The 17469-nt window shown below is 39.5% G+C and overlaps 1 protein-coding gene across 1 annotated transcript in view; it reads left to right on the top strand.

Moving 5' to 3' along the window:
• The window catches only part of SH3BP5 (SH3 domain binding protein 5), an 88151-nt gene that overhangs the window by 29355 nt on the left and 41327 nt on the right, over positions 1-17469 (top strand). The window contains exon 3 of the mRNA XM_063452181.1: positions 6157-6285. Coding sequence (XP_063308251.1) covers positions 6157-6285 — 129 coding nt within the window. The remainder of the gene's footprint in view (positions 1-6156; positions 6286-17469) is intronic.

Raw genomic sequence — 17469 nt, 5'->3', positions numbered from 1 at the left:
GAGGCAGGAGAGAGGACCGGCGGAGCTCAGGCCAGCAGCTCCGCTGGGTCCTCTCGCGGGATTCTGTGCGTTGCCACGGTTACTGCGGCAACGCTCAGATCTCGCGAGAGTGAACTCTAGCCTGGAGGCTAGAGTTCTCTCTCACCACTGGACCACCAGGGAAGGAAACATGGCGCTCCCCCCCCCCAGGCAGAACGGCTCCACCCCCCTCCCAGACAGAACGGCTCCCCCCCCTCCCAGGATAAAGGTAAGAAGGGAGAGGGGAGGGGGGGTGGGATATAACTTTTTTTTTTTTTTAATAAAAAAATATATTTAAATAAAAAATACATTCACACACACAGCGCACCCCCAGACAGACAGCACCCTCGCTCACACACACAGCACACTCCCACACATATACAGAGCACACACACACACACACATATATATATAATATATAAAATAACCCTAGATTGTGACGGCAGATAAAAACACCCTCACACACAGCACCCCTCTTACATACACACACACACACACACTGCGCCCCTCTTACATACATACACACACACACACACACACTGCGCACCTCACACATACAATACGTCCAAATATATATATGTATATATACACACACTACAGCACCTCTCACACTGCACCACTACACACATTACGCTCCAGATACACGCTAGATCCCTTACCCTATATGCACTCTTAATCCTCTACACACACACACAATCTCCTATACACACTCTGGGTCCTTTACACAGTAGATCTCCTACACACACACACACTGCACCACCTACACACACACTACATTCCTTGTCAGCAAACACATACAACATTCACTAAACACACCCTCTCTACAACCCCTACACACTCTACGTCACCTATACACACACACTACAGCCCGTATGCACACACTCGCTACATCCCCTATAACACTATGCCCCATATACACACACACTCTACAGCCCCCAGCCACACATATTACACCACAAACACAAATGAAATTGGCCTATTTACACAATTCTACACACACGCAATCCCACAAGCAGGCTCTAAACATATGCACCATGCAGTTTCCTGGCCCTTTTGTCCTCTGGTATCCCACTTGTGGAGACACCAGAGACAATTTAAAAGCAAACACAGCGCAAGCATGTTATTAAATTTGCTTGCGCTGCGCAGAACAAATTCAGGGCCTTTTTCTAATGCCAGAGCTCTTCAGCGGGGCTCTGCGCATTGAACTAACATGCTTACTTTGAGAGGGGGCGTGCTTGTCATTAGTCATGACAAAACACACCCTCTCTGGCCCCGCCCCCTTCTTAGGGGGCCGCTCTGATTGAAAAATGCCCGGGCGTAATTTTTAACAAAAAGCCTGAAGGTAATGATTCTACTCACCAGAACAAATTCAATAAGCTGTAGTTGTTCCGGTGACTATAGTGTCCCTTTAATTATACAGATCATTAATAGCTTGCATAACAAGTGGTCCTCAATCCACAAACATGTTCTAACCATTCAAGAGTGAACTTGTAAAAATGTAATGCAGGACTTTTCCAACCACAGTGCAATCCAGAACTGGAAGTTCAAGGAAGTAGATTTCCATTCACCAAAGTAGAAACCAACCTAGCTTTTTTAACATACAGATTCGACTTGGGCATGATTGGAAAAACTGGTTTGGATTAGTCACTTTGTCTGGGGAAAAAACTAAAATAATAATTAATTTGGGTACTATAATAGTTGTCTATGTGGCTTGTCAAAAATTTTCATTGAAATGATGCAGACGGGCCAAAAGAGCGCAAAAATATAGACTAATATAGACTTGGTACACTCCTATGTGCATTTTCCCACTATTTGAGTCAAAGATAAAGTGAGAAAAGAGAGGTGTGACAAATGCTGCTTTCCACAGACGTTTGCCACGGATTCCTGGAGGAGTGTGGAGGCTGGCCTCCTGCCAACCGACTATGGGCCAGGTCAGCGACTGTAAAGAAACATATTTTATTCTCCCTGGCTCCCCTGGTTTGGCGCTTTTCGTTTGTGCGCATAGAACCAAACGCTAGCTCCCCGGCAGCCATTCGCATGTACCAAAACTGCAAATAGACTTTAGAGGGACTTGGCTGCAAATGCCCTGGGACTATTTTTGGCATGAAGACTTTGTGGTTCCCGGTTGGTTCCCAGCGGCACTTAGCTGCGATTCTATGGAACTATTTTCGGCATAGGAGCATGCGTGCGTTCGGTCAAATTCTGACTGATGAGCCTGCGTTCTCTGGGGGCCCATCACTAGGCCATGCACTTGGGGCCATCCAATGGGTATTGCTAAACGGACGCAGTGGGCGATAAGAGTGTGATGGGCCCCTGTAATGTTGGCCATCTGAGAGGAAGTTAGAGCCAGTAACTTTCTCCCAGTTATAAGGGTAGACCAAGCGTGGGAGGGAGATGAGGCAGCGGCACAGGCAGCAGAAGGACAAAAGATATTTGCTAACAGGAGGGCAGTTGCAAATATAAAACTTATAATATGTATGTGTGTCAGTTTGCGTATATTTTGCTGTGTGTTTATCGGGGTGTGTGTGCATACATCCAAGTGGTCAAACACAAACATTATATACAAACACACCACAATTCTACCACACCACCAATACTACACACAAAAGCTAACCTGCATTTAGAGCTAACGCTACACGCTACATACAAACACACCCCTGTATTAAAACGCTGAAATTATATACAACCACCTCTTCATTCAAATACCAATGCTACACACAAAAGCACACCTACATTTAAAAGCCAACATTACATATAAACACACCCTTGCATCCAAATTTAAACACTACACACAAGTACACCACTGTATTTCATTGGCAGCAGTACATACAAATACATAATGATAAAAAAACACACAAGTATTATTATGGTGCTGAACAACAATAATTACTAATAAGCAGCACTATATACAGTGGGAAAGCTCAATCACCTATACTAAGACAATACAAAAATAAAGGGTGCTGTGCCTTTAAGACCCACAATAATTTTAACCCCTTAAGTCCGGAGGGCGTACAATTACGTCCTTTTTTTTAAAGCGGCTCTAAACGCCGCCGGGCGTAATTGTGCGCCCTCGTTTTTTTTTTTTTTTTAAACTTACCCGGTCGCCGGCGATCCCACGCCGGCGATCGCGGTTTGGGGGACTCCCAGGAAGCCCCCCGTGGCACGTCCGCCCTCCAGCAACCCCCCCGGCCATGTGAGAGTGAGGTCCTTGCGAGGACCTCACAATCACATGGCCGGTATAGCTGGCTCAGGCATTGCCAGCAGGGGGACTAACTGTAATGACAGTCCCCCTGCTAGCTGAAATCAAATAAAAAAAAAAAAAAATTAAATAAAGTTAAATAAGAGTAAAAAATAATAAATATATAACACACATTCACTGTCTAGGTGTATTTTACTATTAATATATATATTAATATCAAATTACACGTAGACTGATACTGATTAAATATATATAATTATTGTTATATATATATTTATATATAATATAAAAAAAAATATGTAAATACGTAAAAAAAAAAAAATTTAAAAATTAATAATTAAAAAATATATAGATGTGTTTTATTTCGTTCTAACTGTATTGTGATATATATATATATATATATAGTTATATCAAAATACACGTAGAACGAAATTATATATATATATATATATATATATATATATATATATACGTATATATAAATAAAAATATGAAAAATAAATTATATATACACATATGTGTGTGTATGTATATATATATATAAATATACATATATTCATTCTACACATATATTTATGTAATATTTTTACATAATTAGGTATCCTAATTAATTACAATTAGCGGGACCTGCCTGACAACCCAGGCCGACAGTATAGGGAGTTTAATTTGCTAGCACTATATTTAACCCTATAACTTTCCAAGACACCATAAAACCTGTACATGGGGGGTACTGTTTTACTCGCTAAACACAAATGTTAGTGTTTCAAAACCGTAAAATGTATTACAACGATGATATCGCCAGTAAAAGTGACTTTTTTGCATTTTTCACAGACGATATTATTGCTGCAATACTTTTTACTGTTTTGAAACACAAATATTTGTGTTCAGCGAAGTCTCCCGAGTACAACAGTACCCCTCATGTACAGGTTTTATGGTGTTTCCAAAAGTTACAGCGTCAAATATAAGGCTTGTGTTTCATTTTTTTCACATTAAAATTCGCCAGATTGCTTATGTTGCCTTTGTGACCCTATGGTAGCCCAAGAATGAAAATTACCCCTATGATGGCATACCATTTGCAATAGTAGACAACCCCAGGTATTGCAAATGGGGTATGTCCAGTCTTTTTTAGTAGCCACTGGCCAAAATTGGCGTTTTTTGCATTTTTCACACACAAACAAATACTAACGCTAACTTTGGCCAATGTGATCTGATCATCATCTAAGTCACAACAATAGACCACCACAGTCTGCTTAAACTAATGACAACAGAATGGCTTAAGCAGAAGAAAATACGCCTTCTGAAGTGGCCCAGTCAGAGTCCTGACCTCAACCCAATTGAGATGCTGTGGCATGACCTCAAGAAAGCGATTCACACCAGACATCCCAAGAATATTGCTGAACTGAAACAGTTCTGTAAAGAGGTATGGTCAAGAATTACTCCTGACCGTTGTGCACGTCTGATCTGCAACTACAGGAAACGTTTGGTTGAAGTTATTGCTGCCAGAAGAGGTTCAACCAGTTATTAAATCCAAGGGTTCACATACTTTTTCCACCTGTACTGTGAATGTTTACATGGTGTGTTCAATAAAAAATATGGCAACATTTCATTCTTTGTGTGTTATTGGTTTAAGCAGACTGTGATTGTCTATTGTTATGACCAATTTGTGCAGAAATCCATATCATTCCAAAGGGTTCACATACTTTTTCTTGCAACTGTATACACACACACACGCTGCAATCATTATATACACACGCACGCGCGCGCGCACACACACACACTCTGCATTCATTATATACACACACTACACAAACACGCACACTGCATTCACTTTACACACACCACACTCTGCATTCACTGTATATACACACTACACAAACACACTCTGCATTCATTACATACACACACACTACACAAACACACAGCATCCCTGTCTAAACACACTGCATCCACTACATGTGGCATGTATATTTTGTGCATTTACCTTGAGAAATACTGTAGTTTATTTTTTTCAAAATGGTAAATGTACAGAATATCGGTAAGTTATCGGTTATCTGCCTGAAAGTTCACAGATTATTGCTATCGGCTCTAAAAAATCAATATCAGTCGATCCCTATTATTTTTAAATCTACATGGAAAAGAAAGCAGAGCATTCCATGAAAAAATTAAAGTTTAACAAGTTCTGATACTTACCTGTACTGGTGTGATTCACATTTGTCAGTGCATGCTCTTTTAAAGCCGATTTCCCTTAGAGTACCTGCCATGTTAAATAAATACAATCTTAAATATTAGATAATATAATTTTATCTATATATTGTGGTAGCAGAATTGCTAGCAAATGTTTAGATTTCTCTAAAATCAGAGGTTGAAATCAGACATGAGACAGCTGTGCTTTGTATGCCTGTTATTAAGGAAACCTTCCTCTGAGCTTCACTCCTACTTGAATTCAGCCTAAAGCATTACCTGCAAGCGGAAGCAGGGAGAAGGGGCTGTCTATATGTGAGTGTAGCAGCAGCACAGAGAGGAGAGAAACAGCCAGAATGATTTGTTGTAGAAATTTTGAACAGGCAATCTGAGAATGGAGAGAAAAAAAATTATGTTTTAGTATCAAAAAGCCAACACGATGTGTTGGAGAGTTTTAACATGATATTGGGAAGCAAGTCTTTGCTTCCCAAACAGGGGTATGCAAGAGACGTATGTCTTACAGCAAGTGTAGCACCCACTGAGAACTTGATTAATGCACTCGGTTGGAAACGGCATAATGGAAATAAGTTAGAATATAAGCTTTTAACTGTATTAAGGGAAGAAAAGCTTAATTGTATGTGCCAAGCCAAAAAGTTAGAAAACATGATAGGTTCTCTCTGATAAATAGTTTTACAGAAAGTTTAGCATATCATTATAATTCTTCCCTAATATATAAACATTGCAATTCTAAATTTCAGGATGCCAGGCAGAAGTTTCGCTCAGTTCTGACTGAGGCAACGCTGAAGCTGGATGAAATGGTAAAGAAAATTGGCAAGGCTGTTGAAGACTCTAAACCTTACTGGGAGGCCAGAAAAGTGGCCAGGCAGGTAAGTAAATCTATTGGTCACCTTATACAATTTTCTTGAAAAAAGATTTTAAGTATTTAGTATTTTTTTTTTATGTGCATTTTCATTTAAGGAATAATTCCACCTACATTACAATGTAAAGGACAACTGTCATGAAATGTTTAGTTCTTTTTTTTTTTTTTAAAGGAAACTTCATTTTATTTTTAAAGAAAATGTGCTTTTAATTTTTTTTTGTATTCTTTGTTTGTAGTGCATTGTACATTTAACAGATTAACAAAGACACTTTGAAGGGTTTCATCAGAAAGTATTAACTAGAAGAGTACACTACATGTCTAAATCACTGCACAATTTTTATATTATAATATACCAAGATGTATATCTGTTTCTGGTAAAACATGTAAAGTAGGTTAAGTGATGAGAATATGCTAAACAGAATGGCATGGGTAAGAGTATGCTGAAGAGCAAATAACACTAGCGAAAAGCATGCCACGTCTAATAAAGGACCCTGTACCTCACCTTCTCAGTGTCGATTGGTATTTTCCCAGGTCGGGCCTCAGGAGCCATTTGAGGCTCGGATAATATTACACCAGGATTGCCTGCTGTGGATGTCAAGAGCTCCGAGGGAGATCACCTCCTCCACGGAGTGCATATCCGGCTCAGCCGCCATCTTGAAGATTAGGTGATATCTCTGATTAGGTGATATCAACACAGGTGTTAGTAGGGCTCCAGGGTAGGCTGGAATCACCCCCACAGGCTTAAAGAGGGTAAAGCAGGGCCAGCACCACTCAGAATGAAGAGACCTGCATGTTGCAGATAGGCAGGGTGGCAGCCATCCACCCCATTCACCACCTTTTGTAGGCCTCTGTCATGGAGATTCTTCACCCCTGAAGGGGCCAAAAGTTGAGTTACTGGCCTATCCTCCGGGCCAGCACCCTGTAGTTCAGGTGCCTGACGTGTTTCATCACCAGATGAGAAGCCAAACAGTTTTATGGGACCAAATTGTCAAGAAATCGCAGGAACTGATCTTCCATGCGACTACTCTGCATGGCTGCCTGCCCCCTCCACTCCCTATTTATTTATTTTTTATTTGGCTGAGCAGCATGTTTGGTCAGACTCTGCTGTTATCTGACAAATTGTTGTTCAACCTAACAGTTCATCTGTGTCAGCCTGATTTATCTTCCCTACAGCCCATATCCGCATTAACAACTACATTTATGATATCAGTTATATTTATGTTTTGTTTCCAGTCTGTTCCTTTCTACCTTGGACAAACTGGGAATAAAATGTTTGTGCTGGCAGCCCTCAGTATTGGAGTGCTCTAGGACCCTTGCAGCTATTGCCTTTCTCTGCCCCTGTCACTTCTGAAATCATATAACCTTTACTTTCTATTTAAGCTGCCCAGGGTGTCCCTTGCTTCCGTCTCTCAGCCCCGATAGAAAGTAATGATTATAAATGGCATGTCTAGGCATAGCAACTGCAAGAGCATGGAATATACATGAAATAACCCCATAGTACCTACGCACATGCACAGCACCAGTAAAGGAATGCCCAAATGCCCTTGTGCTCTTATTACCTTCTGTACAGATGCTGAAGTGCACTTTGAGCATCAATATTATCACAAACATGACTTTGTCATGGAATAAATTATATTGCATTATAAATAATTCAATATTGTTTACTGGCATAAGGGAATAAAACTGTCATTGTAGAAAGGATGCACTTTGAACATTAATAGTGTATGGTTTAACATTAATAGTGTAGGGATCGTCAAGTTCATATTTTTTCCCCCTCCCCCTCCTATATGGAGTAAAAATAAGTACCATTGGGTGTTCGTGGCAATATCTTCTTATACCTTTAAAATAATGAACGGGTACATGCAAGTACATTTTTTATTTTTTTTTGTCTCAGAAAACCGGGAGACATATCGGACGGCATACAATATGGCAAGTACAGTGATAATACAGGAGTCTCATAAAAAGCAAAGTGTCATACATCAGAGAAGGTTGTATATACATCGCATGTGGTACAAGCGTTTCAGTAGCTAGACATAGTTCAGGTTGCGCCTGGCAAAGGGGCTAACAAGGGTCAAAACCGTTAACCATGTGATTCATTATCACATTTCCTAGTATAAAAATAAACCGGACTATGCAAATAACCATGTTAAGTATTAATAAAAATAATAATCTATCCCGGTTTTTGTTGATTTTCGGATGCAAGTACATATTTAATTATTCAAGCCACTTATCATTTTACTTTTATATAGAGGGGCTTCAATATTTTTCAGCATGTCTTATATCAAAATAACCCATCACAAGTATTCAGATGCTGAACGGAAGTGTGATGTAATTAAGAAGCCAGGGTGAGGAAGTAATGTTTGACTGTGCTATTGTTAGATTTATCTGAACAAGTAACAATATAGTCATTGATAGTTCTTTGTGTTTTCAAAGCTTTTCACAAAACAATCATGGTACCAGTATTCAGCTAGAATTATGTAACTATCCGCTCATTGTTACTCTTGGTAATAGGATAAACCGAATGTAGAAACCATGCTGTATTTGTCAAAATGAATGAATATCGTTCTATTCTGTGTATCTTTTCTTTTTTGAAAGGTGAAATGACATCCCTAAAATGAGCGGGTTATTCACTAAAGTGTGAATTGTTTGAAATGTAACATTTTAGGATGAAAAATCCAAACATGCCTTAAACTGGAATAAGGCAGACTGGTGAATTTTTCCTATTTAATCATTTTATTCCAAAATGTGAAACTCCGTTTGATTTCCCTGCATAGTTTAGTTAATAACCATGTGCATGCATGCACGTATGCACATATTTTGGATTTAGTATTTAATTATACCGCTAATGGTGGGGAGTCTGGCCACAGAGCACGTTTTGGTTGCCATTACTACTTTCTTTCCAAACTCAGGGCTTTGGTTTGGGTTTTTCCATTTCTACATACTCCTAGGTAAAACGTGTATAGGCGCCAAGAATGTTAACCTACAAAAACATGAGAAAACTGCTTTAGATCTCATATGTTTTACAAGCCTTATCATGTAACCTTCGTGTGAGATTGATATCTGTCAGGGCGTACACAGGAAATGGCCACCTCCACATGGTTAAGAAAAAGGTTTAGCAAAACAATGCTTGCCACAGCCATACCCTACAGGGCACATACATGCCTTTTGTGAGTGATGGCATTACAACTTAGAAAGAGAGTAACATCACAGACTGTAACAGACAGAACTTAACATTTACTCTTTCAAGCTGAATTGAGAGAGAGAGATTTTTTTTTTTTAATTCTTTAAAAAAAAAAGAAGAGAACCCTTAACCCACTCTCACATTGTTCAGCTCACTAGATAGTCAACCAAGCTATATATAAACTGATAACGGCTCAGTTTGTATAGCAGTTCATCCAAAGCAATTAGAACAGCGGGTAGAACAATACTTTTCCACTAAACCTGTGCAGGGCTAGCATTTATGGCATAATCAAAGTCTCTATAGATTAGAATCAGATACTCCTGATAGTGTCTAACCCTGGTGTGGGAGGGGTTGCCTGCAGCCAACTAATAGCAGCACTTGTGAGAACTGCTATGTTTGGAAAAAAATTGATGCTGTTTTGCTCTGCCTTTTTTTTTTTTTTCTTTAACCTTAGGATTTTCCATAAAACTAAACAGTCCTACTTGGTTTACATTGGATTTTCAATTAAATTCCAATGCAGTTGTCGTGAGTATTTAATAAAATTTTTTTTATGAAAAACTGACAAGTGACCGAAATACTTTAAAGGGAAACTATAGTGCCAGGAAAACAAACTCATTTCTTGGCACTATAGATTTCCTCTCTTTTAAGGCCCCCCCCCCCCTTAAAAACCCCTTCTGTCACTTTCCTTGGTCCAGCGCCGATGTCACTTGCCAACACTCTTCCCCGTCTGCAGGGGAGACCTAATGCGCATGCACGGCAATGGTTGCGTTCGTATTTTCAGTAGGAAATATAATTAACACAATAGCACTCCCACATACAGTCAGCAAGCCCTCCCCTCTGTCTGTGATCTAATTAAGCTAGCTAATGGGATAACTTAATTATCCACAGGCAGAAAATATAAATTTTTACACAAAATACCATGTATCACCACTTTTCCCCATTATACATCCCTGGATAGCCCTGATCTGGGTGAACAACCTATCCAAAAATCCCCCAGATCAGAACAGGGGTTCAAAAGTTTTCTGGAAGTCTCATTTGACCGTCCGCAAGCATGGCTTTCATGCCCAAAATAGTTCCACAGAATTTGGCTTTGTGGCCGGTCTATTTCCAATGTTAAATTCAGTTCAAATAGACAAACGGAAACCGTTCATGCAAACCGTCAATGTTAAAGCGCCGTTCGACAATTTGAACGGCACTTTAACATTGACGGTTTGCACGAATTGTTGAACGGAGCTGGACTCCAGTCGAAACGTTGAAGTCTGGAGAAGGTAAAGTTCAACGGTGTTCGTGCCATTGCGTATCCGATTTGAGTTCCATGAACTCGATGGCCAAACACCGCTGAACGAGTTCGACTGAATTAAAATAGCCGCCACCACGTGTTCGTATGTCGAATGGCGGCCACTTCGACTACTTCGGCACTTCGGCTGCATCCGAAGTGCCACTTCAAAAGTGCAGAACTGGACCAGTACAATTTAAAAGGGGTAGAAACCGTGCTCCAAAATACAATAGGCACAAATAGTTTTTAAAGGGCAATACACCCCAGGGGCCATAGTCACAGGGCAAGAGGCTGGCAATCAGGCCTCTCCAAAAGCCAGTGGCGAAGTTCAATTCGTCATAGGAGTTTGCACCCAGACCGCTTCCTTGAGCTGAAGTGGTCTGGGTGCCTACAGTGTCCCTTTAATGCAGTATCTGATGGATTAAAAGTATAGGGTACTTTTTATCTTTCTACTTTTTTTAAAATTTATTTTTTTTAAATATAGTAATCCTTTTAAAGCTATATTTTTAGTTATTTAAAGCAATAATTTATTCTCAAAATACCACAAAACATTTTCTTCTTAATTTCTGACAATTTATATTTTTTGCTGTTTAGCTATAGGATTTTGTAGGGTAATTAAAACCTCTGCAATTGTTACTTTTACACACAAAGATGTTTATAACATGCCTTCTAACATGTTACTTTAAAACACAAAAGGAGGGGATTAATGTGACAATATTGCATAAACTATATAGATTGTATTTCCGTTCTCCTTTGTGCTTGAAGGCCAATCTCTTCCTCTTTTTGTATGCTTTACAAATGTGTTATATGAGCAAAACCTAAATCACAATTTGATATTGTTTGAAAATAAAGTATTATAATTAATTACAAAAATAAGTTAATCTAAAGCATTTTAGAAGGATACGATAGGCACCTAGACCACTTCAACTCATTAAAGTGGTCTGGGTACAGTGTCCCTATTGCACTTAGTGCTGCAATGTAAAACATTGCAGTTCCAGAGAAACTGCAATGTTTACATTGCAGCACTAAGTCTGCCTCCAGCCACTAGAGGCGCATATTGGATGTTAACGGACTCTTACACTGGGCGTCCTCATGCTCTGCATGAGAACATCCAGTGTCTGCTAATTCACCATGGGAAAGCATTGATTCAATGCTTTTCTGTGGGGAGGCCTAATCGGCGCGCAGCACTTGCCTTGCATGCGCCTTATTGCCCGCTTGTTGAGGGACGTTGGTGGAGGTGGTGCTGAGACCAAGCGCCAAGGGACATCGACGCCATGTTCAGATAAGTACAGTTTCTCACAAAAGTGAGTACACCCCTCACATTTTTGTAAATATTTTATTATATCTTTTCATGTGACAACACTGAAGAAATGACACTCTGCTACAATGTAATGTAAGTGTACAGCCTGTATAACAGTGTAAATTCGCTGTCCCCTCTAAATAACTCACACAGCAATTGATGTCTAAACCATAGGCAACAAAAGTAAGTACACCTCTAAGTATAAATGTCCAAATTGGGCACACATTGTCAATATTTTGTGGGGCAACCATTATTTTCAAGCACTGCCTTAACCCTCATGGGCATGGAGTTCACCAGAGCTTCACAGGTTGCCACAGAAGTCCTCTTCCACTCCTCCATGACGACATCACGGAGCTGGTGGATGTTAGAGACCTTGCGCTCCCCCACCTTCCGTTTTAGGATGACCCACAGGTGCTCAATAGGGTTTAGGGTTGGAGACATGCTTGGCCAGTCCATCACTTTTACCTCTTGCTTCCTTAGCAAGGCAGTGGTAATCTTAGAGGTGTGTTTGGGGTCGTTATCATGTTGTAATACTGCCCTGCGGCCCAGTCTCCAAAGGGAGGGGATCATGCTCTGCTTCAGTATGTCACAATACATGTTGGCATTCATGGTTTCTTCAATGAACTGTAGCTCCCCAGTGCCAGCAGCACACATGTAGGCCCAGACCATGACACTCCCACCACCATGCTTGACTGTAGGCAAGACACACTTGTCTTTGTACTCCTCACCTGGTTGCCGCCACACATGCGTGACACCATCTGAACCAAATAAGTTTATATTGGTCTCATTGGACCACAGGACATGGTTCCAGTAATCCAGGTCCTTAGTCTGCTTGTCTTCAGCAAACTGTTTGCTGGCTTTCTTGTGCCTCATTTTTAGAAGAGGCTACCTTCTGGGACGACAGCCATGCAGACCAATTTAATGCAATGTGTGCGCATGGTCTGAGCACTGACAGGCTGACCCCCACCACCTTAACCTCTGCAGTAATGCTGGCAGCACTCATGCGCCTATTTCCCAAAGACAACCTCTGGACATGACGCTAAGCACGTGCACTCAACTTCTTTGGTCGACCATGGCGAGGCCTGTTCTGAGGGGAACCTGTCCTGTGAAACTGCTGTAAGGTCTTGCCCACCGTGCTGCAGCTCAGTTTCAGGGTCTTGGCAATCTTCTTATAGTCTTGGCCATCTTTATGTAGAGCAACAATTAATTTTTTTTAGATCCTCAGTGTTCTTGTTGAACTTCCAATGACCAGTATGCGAGAGTGTGAGAGCGATAACTCCAAATTTAACACACCTGCTCCCTATTCACACCTGAGACCTTGTAACACTAACAAGTCACATGACACCGGGAGGGAAAATGGCTAATTGTGCCCAATTTGGACATTTTCACTTAGGGGTGTACTCACTTTTGTTGCCAACGGTTTAGACATTAATGGCTGTGTGTTTTATTTTGAGGGGACAGCAAATTTGCACTGTTGTACAGGCTGTGCACTTGCTACTTTAAAAATGTGAGGGGTGTACTCACGTTTGTGAGATATTATAAATATAGGGGTTTTAACTCTTTATTCACTATGAATGGGAGTGTGAGGGAGGGGAGAGGCAGAGGGAGCTATCGTGCCAGGAATACAGATTTGTATTCCTGGCACTGTAATATCCCTTTAAACTCACTCTTTAAAGATTGGTGGGATCACCCTGAGGTCAGTGTGGGGATTCTTAGGACAAGAAATTTCTGTCTGCATATAGAGCACTGTGACCATAACTTCACCTCCTTGACTGGCAAGAGTTCCAAACAGGGAAGCGCTGAATAAATAAATAAAATGTGAGCACTGTGGAAGCAGTATGTTAACATGCAACGCTTGTAGACACGTTTCCTAATTGTGATGAGGCAGGGATTTGAAATTGCTAGAAGCTAGTCAAGGAAATAAATGGATATAAATAGTATACACTACTGATTTTTATTTTTTTTTCTCTGTGTTTTAATCATTAAGATTTGTGGGGTTCCAAAGACCATTACCTCCTTAGGTAAATGGACCTATGTCCACAACTTGTCTTGTTCCTTCACTAACCAACAATGTGCATCTAGAAGAAACCCATTTTGCCTGGTTTCATTTTCTGGACAGCCCTTCTGCAGTGTATTTACCTAGTCTCCAAATACCATGATTTCAAACTCACCATCCATATTAGTTGCTTTCTGCATGTCTTGCAGTCACACTTGCGCTGTAAGCGATACCACATATCTCTCATCTGTATTCTGTTGTATCCAAATGTGTCATACACCTCTTAAAATATCTGTATGGCTTGCAGCTGTAAATTAACCGCTAAAGTTTACAACACAGTACAGCTGTTGATGTTTTTGTTGGATCTTTAAGTGACCTAATAGATGGATAACAGCAACCAGATTTTAACCAAACCGGTTAAAGTAATCTGGTACGGAACGCCTAAACTGCCTTTATTTGTCATTTTGATGCCGTTTGTTGCTGGATGAATTTTAATACCTGTATGTGGGAGAATAAAGAAGACTACCTTTTTATTTTGAAACCCGGTTGCTGTCACCAGTCTTTGTGCATTCATTTGTGTGGTTGGACCACTACATTCCATACAGCAATGGTTTGGGGGTTACCATAGAATATCAGGTAGGAGCTGTCTGAAGTCCTGTGTGCATATTTTTCTCCAGCGTTTGTGGATAAATGACTATATTAAGAGATTGTTTTAAGTAACCTAGTAATATCTCTGACCCTGGTGCAAATTATTGCTTTGATTTATATCATTTCAGAGTTACTGCATGGACAAAAAATTAAAAGCTATTGGATGTGATAACCTAGATGAAATGAGATAATAAGACAAGCTTGGCTAGTTTTTTTTTATTGACATATTTAAGTTGGTTTTTCCCCTGTGTAATCTTCAGTGACCACTTGCGACTCCTGACATTACAAGCAGCCATTAGCATGCAATGCACATTATATCTGCATAGCTAGGTACCTTGTGTGTCCATACACTTTAAGTCAGCAGTGTATTCCTGAAAGAGCTTATTGTATTGATGTCTATGAGTTATGACATGAATCCTTTGTCCAGTCTGGTTCACTGCTTTTCGAGTAACCAAAGTAATCTCCATGTGTAATGGACTATGGCAGACCACTTAAAATTTGTCATGCTTTATAAAATTATTTCTTTTGCTCTGGAAAAAATAGCTGTGATGTTACAGCAAGTGCTGTTACATTTTGAGTTTTTAGATTAAAAAAAAAATAATACTTTAGAACATTTGAAAATACATGGGTGTTTTTAGTGCAAGTAATATTTTTTTTTTTTTTTTTGGCCGATTTCCCTTACAGGACGTCTTTAAAACTAAGTGTTGTAATGAAAACTTGATGGACTCATGTTAAATTATGCAAGAGGAAACGAAAATAACAAATTGAAAAGTACATACTAGATTATTAGTTTATATGAATGTCTAGAAGAACATTTAGAAATAAAACCAGCTATCCTTATTTTGCAAGGATATTCACAAGTCTTATTTGTGTACCATCTGCATATCATACCTGGAAACTCATAGATCAGATAGATACCCTTGACTCTATTAACCCTTTATATGTCGATATAGAAAAGTGGGGAATCAGACTTGTCAAGGTAAAACAGGTGCTATTTTTTTTTTAATGCAAAATGCTAAGTGTTTAATAGTACCTGTTTTTTGGTTGAAAAATCGCTCCCTATATGTAGAATTTTTCCAGTTATGATAAGCGTTCTAACGTAAAGGTAAGTAATCCTGAAAATGTATTTTATTTGACATGTTGTAGCATAAAAACACAAGATAAAAACATGCTACTCTGCATAGTTTGAAATGTCAAATTATTTACTAACGACAAAAGAAAACCAATAGTTATAATAGTGTGTGTGTGTTCCCATTGCTATAAAGTGTAAGCTATTTTCCCCTAAATACCAAAATACAAGGAAGATGCAATGTTGAATACCTTCCTCATTTGACATCTGTCCATTTTAAGAATACTATAGTTCTAAACTAACAGTGTAGGTGTCAAGCCTGCTTGTTAAAAGAGGTAAAGGTGATTTTACTCGTCTTTTTTTTCTGAAAAGGGGGTGTTTACATTAAAATGCTTGCAGAGACAGACTATACTCACCAGAACAAAAACAATAAGCTGTAGTTGTTCTGGTGACTATAGTGTCCCTTTAAGTAATTCCAGGAAATCCAATTCTAATAAAAGTTAAAAACAACAACAAATGTATTGAAAATAAATAAATAAAAAATCTGCACGATACAAGCTGTATTTTCTTCTGATGACAATGGTCTTACTTACTCTATAAATTGTGTAGTTTAAATCCCCAACATGTATGGATTGAAAGTGTATACTGTCCTGGAGGCCATGTCATCCTCCAACGTGGCATCCATTGGTGGGTGAAAATTCAGCCCTGTTGAGTGTGCAGTGGTACAAATTTATATTCCTAATGCTATAATGCCCCTGTCCTTCTTTTGCAATAAAAAAAAAAATGAAATGATTTGCTTATATTACTTCTCCGCATGGCTGCCTTGTGAAGGTCCTAACCAATGCCCCTCACAGAGTAGCATTGGGGACCTAATGCACATGCACATTCAAGTTTTCCCATAGGAATGCATTGTATTCAATTATTTTCTGCTGGCTTCTGAGCAGAGTTTTACTTGGGTCAGTGCAGAGGAAGCACCTCTAGTGGTTCTCAGTATGACTTTCTACATTGTTTTTCTACATAGTTTTACAGTGCAGGGTTAAAAAGGCAGAGCCAGACCACTTTGTTAAGATGATATGGTATGGGTGACTATAGTGCCCTTATAACTGCCTGTGCTGCTATGTTATTGGCATTAAGTTAAAAACCACAGATATGGAGACCACAGAAAGCTGGGGAAGGTGTACTGTCCCTCCCAGCATGCAACTGCGAGAAGGCTATGTGAGTCCTTCGGTAGAAGGAAGGTTGTGCGGTTGTCCCCTCTTTTCCCAAAGTTCACGTTGTGAAGGCAGGTTTGCAGTGATAGGTTACATTTTGACCCTGTTAGTAGCATAGGACTTGCAGTTTTAAGTCCTGCTGTCTATGTTTGAAAGCCCATCTGCACATCCTGATTCCTCACAGTCATACAGTATAAGAAAACAAGAAACAAGACAAAACAAGAAATGTGCCAATAACATACAGAGATATGGTAGCTATTTGTTTAGAACAATGCAGACATTGAGTGTTGCCTTCAAATTGGCAACAGTTTTCTTATGACAGATGCGCTTTAAAAAAAAAAAATGTATATATGACAAATTCTCTAAGACTTGATAAAATACTTGTTTAGCCAATTAAGAAATATTTAATTTTTTTTTTTAAACTATTTTATAAATGTAAAGTAATTTTAGTGAAGTATTGCTGTAGTTTGTCTGCCAACCTCTCTCAGTGGTGAATTCCATTTATTGTGA

Source organism: Pelobates fuscus, chromosome 4 (assembly GCF_036172605.1).
Source record: "Pelobates fuscus isolate aPelFus1 chromosome 4, aPelFus1.pri, whole genome shotgun sequence".
NCBI lineage: Eukaryota > Metazoa > Chordata > Amphibia > Anura > Pelobatidae > Pelobates > Pelobates fuscus.
The sequence above is the reverse complement of the archived record's forward strand: the minus strand, read 5'-3'. Positions and strand labels throughout refer to the sequence as shown.